This window comes from Capricornis sumatraensis, chromosome 19, assembly GCF_032405125.1.
Source record: "Capricornis sumatraensis isolate serow.1 chromosome 19, serow.2, whole genome shotgun sequence".
NCBI lineage: Eukaryota > Metazoa > Chordata > Mammalia > Artiodactyla > Bovidae > Capricornis > Capricornis sumatraensis.
Genome location: NC_091087.1, coordinates 34,940,748 through 34,959,492, shown reverse-complemented (window position 1 = coordinate 34,959,492; position 18,745 = coordinate 34,940,748). Strand labels below are relative to the sequence as shown.

General features: G+C 44.8%; 1 protein-coding gene across 1 annotated transcript in view; it reads left to right on the top strand.

Moving 5' to 3' along the window:
* Positions 1 to 14,338: 14,338 nt before the first annotated feature.
* Positions 14,339 to 18,745, top strand: part of TRPM1 (transient receptor potential cation channel subfamily M member 1) — a 76,992-nt gene continuing 72,585 nt past the window's right edge. Inside the window, exons 1-2 of the mRNA XM_068990963.1 lie at positions 14,339 to 14,468; positions 15,819 to 15,907. Of these exons, the coding sequence (XP_068847064.1) occupies positions 14,339 to 14,468; positions 15,819 to 15,907 (219 nt within the window). The remainder of the gene's footprint in view (positions 14,469 to 15,818; positions 15,908 to 18,745) is intronic.

Genomic DNA, 18,745 nt, shown 5'->3' with positions numbered 1-18,745 from the left:
GTGTATTCCTGCTGAAGCCCAGCCCTGCCTGTGACTACCTGCCTGTGCAGGAGGCAGGTGCTTGGTTCCTAAAGTCACAGGTGAAAACACTTAAGCTCAGAGGGCTCTGGACTTTGGCACCATCCAGCGTTCCCATCAGACCAGGCACTGACTGCATTTGTCATGTCCTTTCCTTTCTGCCAAATTGGCCCGCTGCAACCAAGGCTCGTTGCCCCAAGGTAGCTCTCACTCATCCTCCAATGTTGGTTAACCTCTGGGCCAGGAGAGGCACCCCACCCAGATGTTAACTGTTCCCGCCCACCTGTCCTCACAGGAGGAGCCGCTGTTTCTCTCCCAAGAACAGTGAGTTGCCTGTCTTTGCCCAGGGGTGCCTGGCTGCTGCCCTCACTGAGCACACCCTCCCTCCTCCCCCTTCCTGGTCCTCGGGGGAAGGAGGTGAGTGTTGTTCTCACACCCATTCACTCCCCACAGGCAGTCAGTTTCTATGCCAACGTCTGAACTGCCCCCAGAGCGACCACAGAGCTGACAAACTCCCGGCCTCTTCTGAGCAAGTGCTAAAGCTGTACTTCATGATTGTTCTGTTTGTTTGTTTTTTTTTAGGGGGAGGAAGATGTTCAAGATTTTTTTGGAGTATAGTTGATTTACAACGTTGTGTTCAGTGTACAGCAAAGTGAATCAGTTATACATACACATATACCCACTGTTTTTTAAAAAGGCTCTTTCCCCATATAGGTCTTTACAGAGGATTGAGTAGAGTTCCTAGTGCTGTACAGCAGGTCCTCGTTTGCTATCTATTTTATACATTCTAGTGTGCATATGTCTGTTCTAATCTCTCAGTTTATCCCTCCCTCCATCCCCTGTAGAATTGTTCTTTATACCCATGTCTTTTACCCTACCTTTTTACCCATGTCCCTCCATTCCTTTTTGTAAGACCCTGCTAACCCATGGTATGAGGTTGGACCACTGAAAATCTGCCATTTGTATGGGTCAAAACCAGCCAACTAGCGGCAATTACTTCAGGGAGTTGCTTCAGGGAGTTGGCAATTTAGAGCCACATTGATCTCCGACTGTGGTCAGATGGGCTGTAGAGGCGGCCAGGAGAGGGCAGCAGAGAGCTGAGCCGGCACAGCTCTGGTCCACATGCGCGGCTGGGGCTGGTGCACGAAGCCAGCCGCCTCTGGCCTCTTCTTGAGCCCTAATCCTGTCCCAAGTGGGGTTTCCGGAGGGGGCAGCTGCCTTCCATATCCATCTCTGCGGTGGCTCCAAGGCTCTGGAAGCAGGGAACCACTGGCTCCGGCAGCCAGCTTTTGGTTTTATTTATTTTCTCTGTTGATTCTGTTTTTCATTTCATTGGTTTCCTTTCAAATTTTTATTATTTCTTTACTTGCCCTTGTATTAGGCTTAATTTGTTCTTTCTCTGGTTTCCTAAGGTGGAAGCTTAGACTATTCATTCTTTATATTCCTTCTTTTTAATTATAAATGCATCAAGGCTATATATTTCCACCTTGGCACTGCTTTTGCTGCATCCCACAGATTTTGCCTTGTTTTGTCGTTGAGTCGTGTTTGAGTCTTTGTGACCCCTTGAACTGCAACATGCCAAGCTTCCCGGTCCTTCACCAAGTCCCAGAGCTTGCTCAAACTCATGTCCATTGAGTCGGTGATGCCATCCAACCATCTCATCCTCTGTGGCCCACTTCTACTCCAGCAGTATACATTTACCTCTAATCTAGGTCCCCTTGAATAACATGCCAGTTCAGCCCATCTTCTGGGCGCCCGCAGAAGCACAAACACCAGGCCTGTGGGATGACTGGAGAAAATGCAAATCACAGGGACCCTACTGTGACCACGCAGAATGGATCACAGCTGCCTCTGCCCTGTTTCACATTCCCAAGAGGAAACAGACCAGTGGACTGGACTCAGGCCATTACTGCAGAACCCACTCTAGACACAGTTCTCCCTTTGTGTGTTCAAGTGTTCTCCTTATCTTGTATTTGTAACTTTAAAAAAGATTTATTTATTTTTATTTGGCTGCACTGGGTCTTAGTTTCAGCATGAAGGATCTTTAGTTACTGTATGTGGGAACTTAGTTCCTGACCAGGGATTGAACCCAAAGCCCCTGCAGTGGAAGGTAAAGTCCTAGCCACTGGACCGCTGGGGAATTTCCCCCACTGAAGGTTTCCTTTGACATCTCCAAAATCACTGAGTCTCCAGTGTCTATTCTGCCAGTAAGCCCATCAAAGGCATTGTTCATTGCTATTATAGTGTGTTTGATTTGATTTCCTGTTTATTCTTTTTTAGAGCTTTCATCTCTTTGGATGTATTTCCCCTCTATTTTTGCTTGTCATCTTTTTTCACATTAGACCCTTTAGTGTAAAATCGTAATTATTTAAAATTCTTGGTCTGATGATTCCAAAATCTCTGCTGAATCTGAGTCTGGTTCTGTTGTTTCTTTTGTCTCTCAGACTGTTTTTCCTTGTCTTTCAGCACTCCGTGTAATTGTTGAAAGCAAGACATGTTATATTGGATAATGAGAACTGAGGTTCATATGACTTTAGTTGGAGGCTTTATACTTATTTGGCTAGCAGTTACACTGTGTTTGCTCTTTACTGTGGTTGTAGATGTCTGAGGCTTTACTTTCATCCAGTGTATTTTTTACTTTCATCTATTTTTTTTTTGGTCTTTGAGTTCCTTTGAGAGTCCTTAGCATCTGAGCCTTGTGATCCACCCAGCTGTAGCCCTTCTATTCCACAGGAGCTCTGTTGTGGTGGGTGGGAAGATATGAGGGCCAGTGGGTGTACAGAAGCATTCTGTTACCCTAAGATCAGGTCTCAGTCTTAGTGTGCCTGTGCCCTGGGCTCCAACCTTCACAAGTGCGTCTCAGCTTTCTTCTCCCACTTACACAAGACAAGAAGACTGGAGGAGGTTAAAATTATAAATTTTATGTTATATATATATAGTTTAGGGCAGGTAGAGAAGGGGGCAATAGAGGATGAGATGGTTGGATGACATCACCAACTCAATGTACATGAGTCTGGGCAAACTCTGGGAGATAGTGAAGGACAGGGAAGCCTGACATGCTGCAGTACATGGGGTTGCAGAGTCAGCCATGACTTAGCAACTGAACAACAAATAAAAGGATTTTATGTGTATTCTTTAAAAACAACAAAAACATTAATTGGATGCCATCAACTCTGCATCTGGAGACTGATGTCTTCACTTGGTTTGGGTGTTTTCGGCAACACAGATGAGGGGGAGAAGGGGAAACACCCCAGGCCTCCTGCAGCTCCCTGGAGGGGCAGAGATGGGAGCACAGAGGCAGGTGAGAGTAGCCCCCAGTGGAGCAGAGGCAATGGAACCAGGCAGGGGCCTCAGAAGAGCTTTGGCACAAGGCTGCCAGGTGTGGATAGAGACCCCAAGAGCACAACCAGAGTAGGGCCCTGGGGAGGGAACTCCAGGAGGGGCTGCAGCACTGCGGCCGCAGCAGAGAAATAGGAGCCCAGAGCACAGCCATGGCATAGAGCTGGTAGCCCCTGTGGGGGCCCGCAGGGCATTTAACACTCAGGAGAACTTCTATCAGGTCCATGGGGACTCCTGCGCTATGATGATGTCCCAGGCCGTGGAGTCATGTCTGGCAGGGAGTACTGGCCTGTGCACAGTCGCTCCCATCCCAGGTGGGATGGAAGGTGCTAGGGAGCCAAGAAGGACACAGAGTCCCCAAGCTGGACCACCCAGGAAGGAGTTTGTCCTGCTGGAGAAGCTGGCCCTTTGTGGAGCTTGGGACAGAAAGTGGGGCCTGTGCTCCTCAAATGTGCTGGATAAAATGTCAAGGGCAAGAAAGAGAAGGAGGGAAGGAGGGCAAGCTTTAGAGCCCTGCAAAGAGAGGGCAGAGTTGCCTGGTCTAATGGGGTGGGAGCAGGGCCACAGAGGCAGGGTTGCACAGAATGCTGAGCGTGACAGCTGGCCACAGGACAGTCACCAGACCACCCTCTGCCCCTGACTCTCCAGGTCCTGTCTGGCAGGGGGTTCAGGGGGTTCAGGGGGCAGACCCTGGAGTCTGAGAGAGCAGGGGTCTGCCTCCATTTCCAGCTGGTTTAGCTGGGACACTTTCATCAGGTACCATTCTTGTCACCCAGCTGAAGGTGGGTGACAGTGTTAATGATTCAGACAGAATGCACACTGGGAGATGATCCCATCTCACCAAAGCCAAGGAGGTTTCTATAGGGATCCTTAGCATCCCATCTCCAGACCTTCGGAAGGACCTGGGCAGGGGGCAGTTTGCCTCAGAACAGTCATCAGCCCCCCAGATGGTTAAGCTCCTGGTACTTGGGGAGGGGGCTTCCCAAACCCTTCCTTGTGACTTTGGATCTGAGATACACTTGGAGGTACTTCAGAAGAAAAAGGGGGATTAAGGGCCAATGAGTTTGGAGAACACTGGGTTATGTAAAATTAAAGACGTTTATTGGTTGTAGGACTTCTCAGAGCCTTTCCACATCCTAACATGTGAATCTCTAAAAGGAAAATACAATCTTCAAAATGGTCTCAGTTAGTTCGTATGGGACCATTTTTTGAGAATGTCCAGTCTCGGAGGAGCCCAGTTTAGAAGTTTAGGGAATGTTGTTCCTGGGCAGACTTGATTCTCTAAGGAACAGCATCACTGAATTAGGAACTCCTCACAGCAGAGATATTCCTCTTTATCTCAGGGGCTTAAAAAAAAGTTTAATTGGTACCTTGGGAGGAGGGAACTGGGTGTGATGGGGAGAGAAATCTCAGCTAGCAAATTTTCCCAGCACTAGGGGAAATTCCAGACTCATTGCTAACAATCTCATAGCCAGTGTTGTTTGTTGTTTGCTTTTTTTCTGAATCAACTGGGAGAGAAATGGTAACATGAAAAAAATAGAGTGATTCAGTCCTGAGAAGAAGGAAATCCCGTGATTTCCCCCCTCCCAATCCCGCCCCCCAGCCCCTGGACCTGGAGGGCATTGCCCTAAATGAAATAATTGAAATAAGTCAGATAAAGAAAGACTGAGTCACATGCCTGTGTATTGGGAAGAAAATAGACCTTAAGTGGTATCACCACGAAAAAAAAAAGAGAGAAGAAGAGGGTGGAGATGGTAGCTAATACTATTTCGGTAATCATTTTGCAATTTATAAATGTATCAGATCAACACTTACTTACACGATGTTGTGTGTTAATTATTTCAATAAAGTTGGAAAAAATAAACATAACATGAGACCTTGGAACAGAGAAAGGAATTAGATAAAAGAACCTAAGTTTAGCTTTTTAAGGGAACTCCATACTGTTTTCTATAGTTCAGTTCAGTCGCTCAGTCATGTCCGACTCTTTGCAACCCCATGAACCACAGCACGCCAGGCCTCCCTGTCCATCACCAACTCCCAAAGTCTACCCAAACCCATGTCCATCGAGTCGGTGATGCCATCATCCCTTCATTCTTTCTGGAGTTATTTCTCCACTGATCTCCAATAGCATATTGGGCACCTACTGACCTGGGGAGTTCCTCTTTCAGTGTCCTTATCTTTTTGCCTTTTCATACTGTTCATGGGGTTCTCAAGGCAAGAATACTGAAGTGGTTTGCCATTCCCTTCTCCAGTGGACCACATTCTGTCAGACCTCTCCACCATGATCCGGCCATCTTGGGTGGCCCCACACGGCCTGGCTGTATCAATTTACATTCACACCCATGGTGTAGGAGGGTTCCCTGTTCTCCACACCCTCTCCAGCATTCATTGTTTGTGGATTTTTTGATAATGACCATTCTGACTGGTGTGAGGTAATACCTCATTGTAGTTTTGATTTGCATCTCTCTGATATTGTTATATTGAGCATCTTCTCATGTGCCTCTTGGGCATCTGTATGTCTTCTTTAGAGATATGTCTATTTAGGTCTTCTGCCCATTTTTTGATTGGCTTGTTTGGTATTTTTGCACAGGGGACTCAGCTTGGTACTCTGTGATGACTAGAGGAGTGGGAAGAGGGGGTGGGGTGAGAGGGAGAATCACTAGGGAGGGGATATATGTATACATAAGGCTGATTCACGCTGTTGTACAGCAGAAACTAACACAACATTGTAAAGAAATTATATTCCAATGAAAATAAATTAAAATTAAAAAACTAAGGAACTCTGAATAAAACACAATCTTTAGTTAGTGATAATATGTCGATATTGGCTCATTAACCATAACAATATACCACAGTATATGAGGCTTTCCCAGGTGGCGCAATTTTAAAGAATCCACCTGCCAATGCAGGAGACACAGCTTTGATCACTGGGTTGGGAAGAACCCCTGGAGAAGGAAATGGCAACCCATTTCAGTATTTTTGCCTGGAAAATCTCATGGACAGAGGAACATGGCGGGCTGCAGTCCGTGGGGTCACAAAGAGTTAGACATAACTGAGTGACTGTTCACACACACACGCACCATAGTATATCTTGTTGTTGCTCAGTCATTAAGTCGTATATATGCTACCAGAATAATGTATTGGAGAAAGAAATGGCAACCCACTCCAGTATGCTTGCCTGGGAAATCTCATGGACAGAGGAGCCTGGCGGGATACAGTCCAAGGGGTCACACAGAGCCAGACAGGACTTAGCAATTAAACAAACAACAACAACAGTATATACAACATATATACATTTATATTCTAGTATAAATGGACCATAATAATATGTTTATATTATTAAAGAGTATAGGGGAGATGGAAACTATCTATACTGTCTTTCTCTTTTTATTTTTATTTGTTTTACGTTTTATTTTCTTTAACACCAAAAACATTTTGTATTGGGTATAGCCAATTAACAATGTTGTGCTAGCTTCAGGTGAACAGTGAAGGGACTCAGCCATACATATACATGTATCCATTCTCCCCCAGTGGAGAAGGAAATGGCAACCCACTCCAGTGTTCTTGCCTGGAGAATCCCAAGGACGGGGGAGCCTGGTGGGCTGCCGTCTACGGGGTCACACAGAGTCGGACACGACTGAAGTGTCTTAGCAGCAGCATTCTCCCCCAGTCCCCCTCTCATCCAGGGTATGCTGCTGCTGCTGCTAAGTCACTTCAGTCATGTCCAGGGTATACTGTCTTCTCAATTTTTCTATAAATCTAAAACGGTTTTTAAAATTAAAGTCTACTTAAAAATTTTTTTAATTTTTAAATGGCAACCCACTCTAGTACTCTTGCCTGGAGAATCCCATGGACAGAGGAGCTTGGTAGGCTACAGTCCACGGGGGTCACAAAGAGTCGGACACGACTGAGTGACTTCACTTTCACTTTCACTTTAAAAATTTTTTAAAAAGTAAAATGCCAGAATCTTTCTTGCTGTTTCTAGAACCGAACCTTACAGACCATAAGCTCTGTGCTCTCACACTGGTCACCTTTCTCCAGAGCACCCTGCCTGGGCCTGTTTTTCAGATACTTTTTGGGAGATTTTCATCAAATGATTAAAAATCAAAGAGTCACTGTTAATGGAAACATGATTCAAGTGACATTGAGTACTTGATTCCCAGAATGTTTTGTTTCAAGCCTTACTGAGATTTACAGGATGTGCCTAAATTTTTATTTTGGTGTATTTTTTTCTTCATTGATTATTGCAACTGAATTGGGTGAAACCCAAATTTTAGTAGCTGTGAAGCATTGCTCAGAAGAGATGAGGCTGGTAGGAGATACGCTGATGAAGACCATTATGAGCACTCCCTTTCCAACGAGGTGTGAGGTAGAAACAACCGAGGTGCCAGGTGGCCAGGCGAGGCCCCGTGTGTAGAATGTGTCTGTGTTCCAAGGCACCTTTCAGGGCCCAGCAGTGAGGAGGCACAGCTGGCTTCCTGAGGCTGAAGTTCCTCCTTTTATCTCCCAGTGAGCCTGTGCTGTTGCAGTCAGCTACTATAAACAAAATCAGACAGAGGCAAAACAACTTCTTGCATGGTTCCTGCCCAAACGTCTCTGAAACACAGACATCTCAAAGGAAGACAAGGGCACAGGGACTTCCACATAATTGGACCCACATTTTGGGAGATGTGCCACTGTTCCAGAGTGAAGGCTGAAGAAGCATTAACCACCAGTGCTCAGAATTTGTAAGAAGGGCCCTCCTCAGTCCCATCAGAGAGCAGAAGATGACATCGTGGAATTAGATGTCTGGCGGTTCCACCACCGAGACGTGGTGGGTCCTCTTACAGGTGGTTGATTAGTTTGCAGATTAACTAGATGTCAGGAATTTGATGACAAGAAAAACCACCTCAGAAAAATGTTCTCTCCTGGGGACTCCCAGAAGCTCCAGCCATGAGCAGGCCAGCCCCCAGAAGGACAACGCACACACTGCCCTGTGCCCAGACTGGCCACCCCAGTTCCTGGAATTTATGGATGGTGACTGCAGCCATGAAATTAGAAGGCACTTGCTCCTTGGAAGGAAAGCTATGACAAACCTAGACAGCATATTAAAAAGCAGAGACGTCACTGCCAACAAGGTCCGTATAGTCAAAGCAGTCACGTACAGATGTGAGAATTGGTCCATAAAGAAGGCTGAGTGCAAAGAATTGACGCTTTTGAGAGTGTGCTGAGAAAAGAGAATGCTCTTACACTGTTGGTGGGAATGTAAACTAGTACAGCCACTATGAAGAACAGTGTGGAGATTCCTTAAAAAACTGGAAATAGAACTGCCATACGACCCAGCAATCCCACTGCTGGGCATACACACTGAGAAAACCAGAATTGAAAGAGATATGTGTACCCCAATGTTCATTGCAGCACTGTTTACAATAGCTAGGACATGGAAGCAACTTAGATGTCCATCAGCAGACGAATGGATAAGAAAACTGTGGAACATACACACAATGGAATATTACTCAGCTATTAAAAAGAATGCATTTGAGTCAGTTCTAATGAGGTGGATGAAACTGGAGCCTATTATACAGAGTGAAGTAAGTCAGAAAGAAAAACACCAATACAGTATATTAATGTATATATATGGAATTTAGAAAGATGGTAACAATGATCCTATACATGAGATAGCAAAATAGACACAGATGTAAAGAGCAGACTTTTGGACTCTGTGGGAGAAGGCAAGGGTGGGATGATTTGAGAGAATAACACTGAAACGTGTATATTACCATATGTAAAACAGATCATCATTTCAGGTTCGATGCATGAGACAGGGTGCTCAGGGCTGGTGTACTGGGATGACCCTGAGGGATGGGATAGGGAGGGAGATGGGAGAGGGGTTCAGGATGGGGAACACATGTACACCCATGGTTGATTCATGTCAATGTATGACAAAAACAACTACAGTATTGTAATTAGCCTCCAATTAAAATTTTTTTAAAAAATTGATGCTTTCAAATTGTGGTGCTGGAGAAGACTCTTGAGGGCCCGTTGGGCTGCAAGGAGATCAAACTAGTCAATCCTAAAGGATATCAACCCTGAATAGTCATTGGAAGGACTGATGATGAAGTTGAAGCTCCAATACTTTGGCCACCTGATGCGAAGAGCTGACTCATTGGAAAATATTGAAGGCAAAAGGAGAAGGGGGCGGATGAGGATGAGATGGATTGATAACATCACCAACTCAATGGACATGAATCTGAGCAAACTCCAGGAGATAGTGAAGGACAGGTAAGCCTGGTGTGCTGCAGTTCATGGGGTTGAAAAGAGTTGGACAGAACTTAGCAACTGAACAACAACAACCACACCAGTGTGAGGCTCCTACAAAGCTCTGAGGCAGTTGGTCATTTCCACAATAAAATCACCAGCTTTCTTTTTACTGCAGAGATTATTCTGGAAACTAAAATATAGTCAATGTTTGGTTGTGTTTTCGTTTTTTTGCCCATGTGCTTGTGATTCCAGGACATATCATCTGCCAGCATTTCAACATAACCCATTGAGAAGCCAAAATAAATAAAGAGAAGAGAAAAAGGAAAAATGAAGAGAAAGCGCCCAGGATTAGATAGGAAGCTGTTGTCCATTTGGACTCTCTTGGCCTGTGTCCTCCACTGAAGAATGACCAGAGCTCTGTCTTCACCAGTCTAGAGCCATGTGGGAGGGGGAGGGAATGTGAAAAGGCTGCTGCCAATATTCAACTATTGATCGGAGAAGCACCCTTTGGAGAATGACCTATGCATTTTGGTCTATGTGGCCCGTGAGATTCACCAGAAAGACCCTCTGCTTTTCAGACGGAGAGGGGTGAGCTTCCCAGGCCTGTGTCCCAGATGTTTGAGGATCTTCTTTCCCCAAAGTAGAAAAACCTTCCTTGTTCTTCTGTCAGTCGGTGGAGGATTTCCAGAGCTATGGAGTCAGAGTTTATGGTCATCAAAGGTTTTGATGGACCTGTCAGTCTCTGCCTGATCAAGTTTTCCATTTATTTTTATGACTATCCTTGATCTCAGTATCAAAGGCCTTCAAGTCCACTCTGACCTTCCTCATGTATACAGGCATTGTTTGATGACATGTGAATTTTAATTTACAAAGCCAATATATTTGTTTGATAAATCTACCATTTCAGCTTTGTTTCAAAGATTCTGCCAAGGGTCATAGGCCAAAAGTCAACACTACTTGGTTTTAAAATGTATGTAAATAATTCAGAAATATTGAAAGTGGATGCTCACTCCTGCAGCCATTTCCAGGAGCAGCATAATCTGTCGAGCAGGTACAAGTCCTGCATCAAATGAGACTTTCAGAAGAAGGCCTTTGGGACAGAGCTCTAGGTCAGGATTCACAAATGACCAGTGCTGGCCCGAGCACTTGGCACTCCCCAGGGCTTTTTCATCCCTCCCTGGACACCTGTATTAATAATGGAAGACCTCAAGTCAATAATCTAATCTTCAGCCTTGCTGCTGCTGCTAAGTCGCTTCAGTCGTATCCGACTCTGTGCAACCCCATAGACGGCAGCCCACCAGGCTCCTCTGTCCCTGGGATTTTCCAGGCAAGAACATTGGAGTGGGTTGCCGTTTCCTTCTCCAAATCTTCAGCCTTGGAACACTAAAAAAAAAAAAAAAAAAACAAGCGAGAGTTGGACTGTGAAGAAGGCTGAGGGCTGAAGAATTGATGCGTTTGAACTGCGGTGTTGGAGAAGATTCTTGAGGGTCCCTTGGACTTCAAGGAGATCCAACCAGTCCATTCTGAAGGAGATCAACCCTGGGATTTCCTTGGAAGGAATGATGCTAAAGCTGAAGCTCCAGTCCTTTGGCCACCTCATGCGAAGAGTTGACTCATTGGAAAAGACTCTGATGCTGGGAGAGATTGGGGGCAGGAGGAGAAGGGGACGACAGAGGATGAGATGGCTGGATGGCATCACAGACTCGATGGACGTGAGTCTGAGTGAACTCCGGGAGATGGTGATGGACAGGGAGGCCTGGCGTGCTGCAGTTCATGGGGTTGCAAAGAGTCAGACATGACTGAGTGACTGAAATGAACTGAACTGAAACCTGAATCAAGCAGAGGGAAGGAAATAAGACTAGAGTAGAAAAAAATAGAATAGAGAATAGGAGAACAATAGAAGAAATCAATGAAACCAAAAGCTGTTTTCTTGGAAAAATAAACACCATTGATAAGTTAGTTAACGAACCAAGAAAAAAAAAAAAAGAAGACTCAAGTTAGTAAAATCAAGAGTGAAAGACAGGATACCAAAACTGATCTTCTGGAAATAAAAAGGATAATTTTAAGGGAAAACCATAAGCAACTACATGCCAGTGGAGTTGTAGTGTATAACAACTAAAAACCCGGATGTAATGAACAAATTCCTGAAAAGATTCAAATTATTGAGACTGTCTCAAGAAGAAACAAAAAAGTCTGAGTAGATCTATGAAAAGCAAAGAGCTTGAACTATTAACTTTAAAACTTCCCACAAAGAAAACCCTAGGCTCAGATGTTTTCACTTGTAAATTCGATCAAACTTGTAAAGAATTAATACTAACCTTTCACCAACTCTTATAGAAAATAGAAGGTGAAACATTTCCCAGGTCATTCTGTGAAGCCAGGATTATCCTGATTAAAAAACAAGCAAACAAACAATAAAACTGGACAAAAGCATTGCAAGAAATGAAAACTATACTTATTAAGACATCATTTCTTAATAAGATGGACAAAAAAACCCAAAAGTTTAATAACACATTCTATAGACACAGCTGCGGGGAAACAATTCTCATAAAATATTGGTGGAAATGCAAGATGGTGCAACCTCTATTGCGGAGAAGGCAATGGCAACCCACTCCAGTGTTCTTGCCTGGAGAATCCCAGGGACAGTGGAGCCTGGTGGGCTGCCATCTATGGGGTCGCACAGATGGAAGGAAAACTTTGCAATGTTAGCAAAATTATGTGTGCATTTACCCTTAATTCCAATAATCTCACTTCTAGGAAACTAGCCTAGAGATGACTGGCAAAATACAAAAGGACACGCGGCAAGGCTTTTTGCTGCTCAGTGATTTGTAAAGACCAAAACTCACCCAAGTGTCTGTCTGGTTGAATGAATTTTCAAGCATTCACTCAAGGATTCAGGATACACAGCTACAAAACAGAAATGAGACACGGCTAAGTAACGCCTCCCCAAAGTGGAGAAGATAAGTACAAAAAGCAAGGTGGGAAAAAGTGTATAAAGTCTTCTATCAGTTCCATGAAAAAAATACATGTGTCTATATAGACACAGAATTAATATTATATACCAATACTCAAAAGGAGAAAGATTAAACAAAAAATATTTTAAACCTTACACTTTAAAGTAAATAAACTTTAGGAGGAAATAGATATAGTAGCCAGACACTTCTGAAAAAACCTTCTTTGCAGTTTTGAGTTTGCAATAACGTAATCATTTTCAGTTCAGTTCAGTACTCAGTCCAGTCTGACTCTTTGTGACCCCATGAATTGCAGCACGCCAGGCCTCCCTGTCCGTCACCAACTCTCGGAGTTTACCCAAACTCATGTCCATCGAGTCAGCGATGCCATCCAGCCATCTCATCCTCTGTAGTCCCCTTCTCCTCCTGCCCCCAATCCTATTTTATGTAATTATATTAAATTGAGAAGCCAATTTCTAAAAACCTAGGGGAAAATTCCATATGTGAATCCAACTATGTATCATTTTTGCCAAGTAGCCACACAAGGCAGAATCATTTTTAAGTGATGTGAAAACCCTAAGTCTCTTCAGTTGGGTCCAGCTGTTTGCGACCCCATAGACTATAGCCAGCCAGGTTCCTCTGTCCATGAGATTCTCTAGGCAAAATACTGGAGTGGGTTGCCAGGCCGTCCTCCAAGGGATCTTCCTGACCCAGGATAGAGTTGATGTCTCTTCTGTCTCCCACATTGGCAGGTGAGTTCTTTAGCACTTGAGCCACCTGGGAAGTCCTTGATGGGATATACCTCAGACCAAAAAGAAAAATAAAACAACATTTTAAACTGCTTTCAGTAATTTATGAGTCACAGTAATACTGTTGCTCTGAAACTTTACCTAAGTTAAAGCAAAAGAGAAACTGTGTCAATGACCTGAAGATAAGAGAGCATAAAGAAAAAGAGACATAAATATAAAATCAAGGACTTTAAAGAAAATCACTGTTTCTAAATGTGAATGGGAAATCATCAGTACGAACTCATGATGAATTTTCTTTTGTGTATATTATATAAATTAATATATGTGATAAAAATCACATTTATTTTTATTAATATAACCTGTTAGCATATCATGTTCCTTTCTGGTCCTTTTTTCTCTAAGTATATTTTTACAGTTGGAATCAAACTGTACAGAAAATTTACTCATATTTTCCTCCTAGGATTAATTATATTGAAAATTAAAATATTAAAATAGAATATATTAAAATATTAATAATATTTTAAAAATAATGTTTTATTCAACTGCAAACATCCAAAATATCATTTTAACATGCAATCGGTAAAAAATATGATCACCGGTCTTGGCCATTTCATGTGTTTTATGCATAGATTTCATCTCAGATTGAACGGGGCATGTTTCATGTTCTCAGTCAGCAGGCAGATGGGGCTGGGGCCACCGTGTTGCACGTGGTAGTCCCAGGGGACTGGGCTCAGCATGCTGGCCCCGGGGAGGATGGGCATTGGCTTGCAGAGGTCTGGGTATTCCATTCTCTCCATCTTATCTGACCCTGAGAAGGGCTTAAATGACCAATGACAGTCATGTCCACTGACTGGAGAGCCACTTACTGGCTGGCTGGCATGGGGTTGGTCCTTGGCACTGACCACCAGGCTTCGTGTTCTGCAGCCATGGTGGGGCTGGCCATAGAGGCAGCCACAGGGAAGGCGGGAGGCCTTCCTCGTTGCTCCAGTCTGATTCCTGATGCCCCAGAAGCACCCAGCACCCATAATTTTCCCTCGAGCCATGCAGTCAGACCTACAGCCACCTGCAGCCTCCCCTCTGCCCAGAAAGACTCCTGCTAAAACCTGTGAGCCCATCAGGGATGTGGTCTACAGGGCATATAACCCTGCTGCCAGGCCAGAGCTGCTTCAGGGTAGGTACTGCCGACTCACTCCAGGCTGTGTGCATGGGCAAAGCTTGGCAGGAGTCACGCTTTACCCGACCCCAGCACCCTTGCTGGGACAAAGATGTCAAAGATGACTCTGCCCTCTAGTGGGCAGAGACCTGGGACAAGCTGCTGAAAGCAAAGGATAGACCTCTCCTCCCCAGGCCCCCTGCACAATCCTGCATCCACCTCCAAACTTCAGAGGCTCCCCAAGCCTCTGGGCATCCCCCAGGTGTAGGTATGTTCTCCTGCAGCTGGCGGTGGGGGCTGGTCCCAGGCTTGGCCTGCGGTCGCAGGCTTGGCCTGCAGTCCCAGGAGCTCTACAGGGTGGACCTGACAGCCTGGGCCAGTTAGGGTCCTGCCCGCCTCTCACAATGTCTGGGCAAACAGCCTCTTGACTCACATGATCCTCAGTCTCCTCATCTGTAAAGTGGAAACTCCCCCAGTGCCCCTGGGGTCCAGTCTGCCTGCATCTCTGTTGGTTCCTCTGGATGACAGAGGGAACCCAGGCTGAGGAGAATTGCACCCCCCTCTGCTGGGGAGGCATTCCTTGAGTGGAAGGCCATGGGTGGGAGAATTTCAGGGGTCAGGTTTCTTCTTTCCTCATTCATGTCCATTGAATCGGCAATGTTATTTAACCATCTCATCCTTTCCTGCCCCCTTCTCCTTTTGCCCTCAATCTTTCCCCCATCAGGGTCTTTTCCAATGAGTCAGCTCTTTCCATCAGGGGGCCAAAGTATTGCAGCTTCAGCATCAGTCCTTCCAATGAATATTCAGGGTTGATTTCCTTTAAGACTGACCTGTTTGATCTCCTTGATCACTGGACTAATCATTGCAGCAAACCTCAGAAGCTCTCATCAGGGTAGTTGTGGGGTGACTGTGGACATAGGTTGCTCGGGCTGTGGTTGGAGTGGGGACCCGGGGCTCAGGGGCACCAAGACAAGGCTGACAGTCACATGGGACTCACATCCACCTCGACCTCTGGCCCAGCCTCAGATGATATGAAAGGATTAGGGTAATTAGGGCACTGCCTTCAAGCTAAGAGGCTGCTGAAAGAGCCAGTTATATCCAATTGTCTCAATTATTCAAACAGTGCTGACATTTTTAGCTGGGAAGGGCTGCTGGGGTAAGGGTCACTTCAAAGGGAAAGTTCTCACTCCCCTCCTCCAGCCTCCCCAGACCCCAAGGCTACTTTTGTGGTATGGACATTGAACAGCCTGGTGGGCTGGGCTTTGGCTTCCTTTTTGGGCTTGGAAGCGAGGTCACAAGCCTCATGGGGATCATGAGAGCTCAGTATGGGGGCTCACGTGCTCCTCATGTGGACACCTCCTCTTAAAGGGTGGGCCTTCCTCGGCCAGCCTCCTGCCTGGCCAGAGGAGGAGGCGGAAAGAGGCCAGCTGCACCCTCTTGGCCCCGTGCTGGGGCAGGTAAGCTCAGGTGTGGGGGAGTGTTGGAGGTAGGACTCAGCTTCCTGGGGCCTCCAGCTCCTCTCCTGTGGAGCCTGGCTAGACAAGGTCATGTGGGAAGGGCCAGTGAATCCATGTTTCCTGAAGGGACAAGCCTATGGAACTGGCCACCACCAGGCTCCATTGTCTAAATGCAGATGCTGGGGTTCTGCTGAGAAGCGCCAGCTCCAGGGCTTGGCCTCCTGGCCTTCACTCCCTAGCATCTTACCTTGGTCCCCTGCTTCCTGCAGAATGTGTATCTGTGAGTCTTCCTCTTGGCCGGGATGTCCCTGTAAGCCTTTATCAGCTGACTTTTTAGCTGTTACTTAAAACCTCGGTGGAAAGATTGATTGGCTGTGAAGGAAGATGGAGATTCCTTCTCACTGCTAGGGGGCGGGGGGTGGGAAACGGTAGCTGGCTTCTAGAAGGCAGTTCACCTGCCAGTGCAGGAGATCCAGGAGATGTGGGTTTGATCCCTGGAGAAGGACATGCCCCCTGGAACAGGTCATGGCAACCCACTCCAGTGTTCTTGCCTGGGAAATCCCATGGACAGAGGAGACTGGCAGGCTACAGTCCATGGGGTCACAAAGAGTTGGACACAACTTAGCATGCACATATGCCCAAGTCCAACAACTGCACAACTAAGGATATGTCCTAAGGAAATAATCCTGATGGAGTAATGTAAATATAAGCCAACATTTATAGAGCACTGTTTACTACAGTAAAACACAGGGGACAATCCAAATGCTGAAATAGAGGACTGGACACATAATCGTGGTCTATCTACAAGGTGGAATGTAGTCTTTTTTTTTTTTTCGATGTGGACCATTTTAAAAATCTTTACTTAATTTGTTACAATACTGCTTCTGTTGTATGTTTTGGGTTTTGGGCCTTGAGCCATCAAGGATTTTAGCTCCCTGACCAGGGATAAAACTCTCCTCTCTAGCACAGGAATGTGAAGTTTTAACCACTGGACCACCAGGGAAGTCTTTGTAATGTATTAACTTTTTAAAAGACAGAGAAGAATGAATAACGACAAAGCAGGATAATCATAGTTTTCATTACACACGCGTGCACACACACACACACACACATCTTATCTATTCATAGGAAAGAGCCAAGGAATACGTTGAAATGCTAGCCATTATTTTAAATGCAGTTAGTTTGTCTGATGTTTATTTATTCCTTTGTACATTTCTTTTTCTTTTACTTTAACAATATTCAATAAGAAATACATTTTCCTTTTGTTACCAGAAAAATTGTAAACTTTAGCAAATATTAGCAAAAATAGTGGGAATGTGGGGAATGTTGAAAATATTCACAGGATTTGTTCTCGGTTGACCAGAGGTAGGAGACGGGAATAAAAGAAGGGAGAAAGGTCAGGAGGAAAAAGACAAGACAGATTTGCTGAGCCTAAAGTAAGTATTTATGGAGGAAATAAGAGGGACAATCGGCCTCTCTGGGAGAGGACCTTAGTAATACAGGTCTGATTTTGGGAAAGGGTTGTCTTTGGGAATGTTCACCAAATTACATTTTGCAAACTATTGAGCAACATTAGAAAATATATATATATATAATATACATATAATTTGATTTGTTTATTTATGGCTGTGATAGCTCTTCATTGCTGTGTGGGCATCACTCTAGCTGTGGCCATTGGGGGCTGCTCTCTAGTTGTGGTGCTCAGGCTTCTCTTATTGCAGAGCATGGACTCTAGGGCACACAGACTTCAGTAATTGTGGCTTCCGGGCTCTAGAGCACAGGGGTCGTTGCTCCATAGCATGTGGGATCTTTCTGAATCAGGGACCGAATCCATGTCTTCTGTGTTGGCAGGAGGATTCTTTACCACTGAACCCCCAGGGAAGCCCTTCAAGCAGCAGTTTTGATTCATGGCATTTGCAGTGATATTTGTCCCATAAAGTGATCATTCCCTGCCTTGTATTTTAGACCCCAGAAAATATAACTAGAAATGTCAACCAGTGCCGAGGGTATTTGCTGTCATGGTTTATGTTTTATTAGTTATTTTTCAGCAGAAGTCAGGGCTTGTGTTGGGTTTGGCTCCTTCGAAACTTCATTTATTTGTTTTGCGAAGTTGGTAAGTACAAGGCACAGAAAGATGTGCAGGCATTTAAGTGGTTGGTCTTCATTCTGAACTAAGTGAAAACAAAGCAGACTTTCTATTAACTTACAGTCCTCTTGACTTGGAGCACTAGGTATTCTTAGAAAATTCTCTCTTGCTTTGTTTGAAAATGTTTTAAAGTTGTTCTAGAATTTTCTGTGCGTGTGTGCACATTTGTGTGTGTGTGTGTGTTAAAGTTCTAGATCTGGGAAAATAGAAGCCCTCATCCAGAGGACTAATGAGACCCAGTCCCTGACCTAGAGATTAATGGCATTCAGTATTTAAACACCTCCATTAAAAAGACAGTCACCAGGAATGCATTAATATGCAGAGAGATCTGTCCCTAGACATCAATGTACATTGTAGAGTAGCTGTATCCAAACAAAAATAAGTCATGTTAAAAAAGTTAGTGAAATATAAAAATGTATTTAACTCAATATATCCCCAATATGATCATTTCAAAATGTGGTCAACATAAAAAGTGTATTAGTTTTTTAATGCGTTCGCACCTATTAGCTCAGTTGTGTCTGACTGTTGTGTCCACAGATACAAGGCTCCTCTGTCCATGGGATTCTCTAGGCAAGAATACTGAAGTGGGTTGCCATTCCCTTCTCTAGGGGATTTTCTCAGGAATCAAACCCACTTCTCCTGCATCTCCTGCATTGGCAAGCAGATTCTTTACCACTGAGCCACCTGGGAAA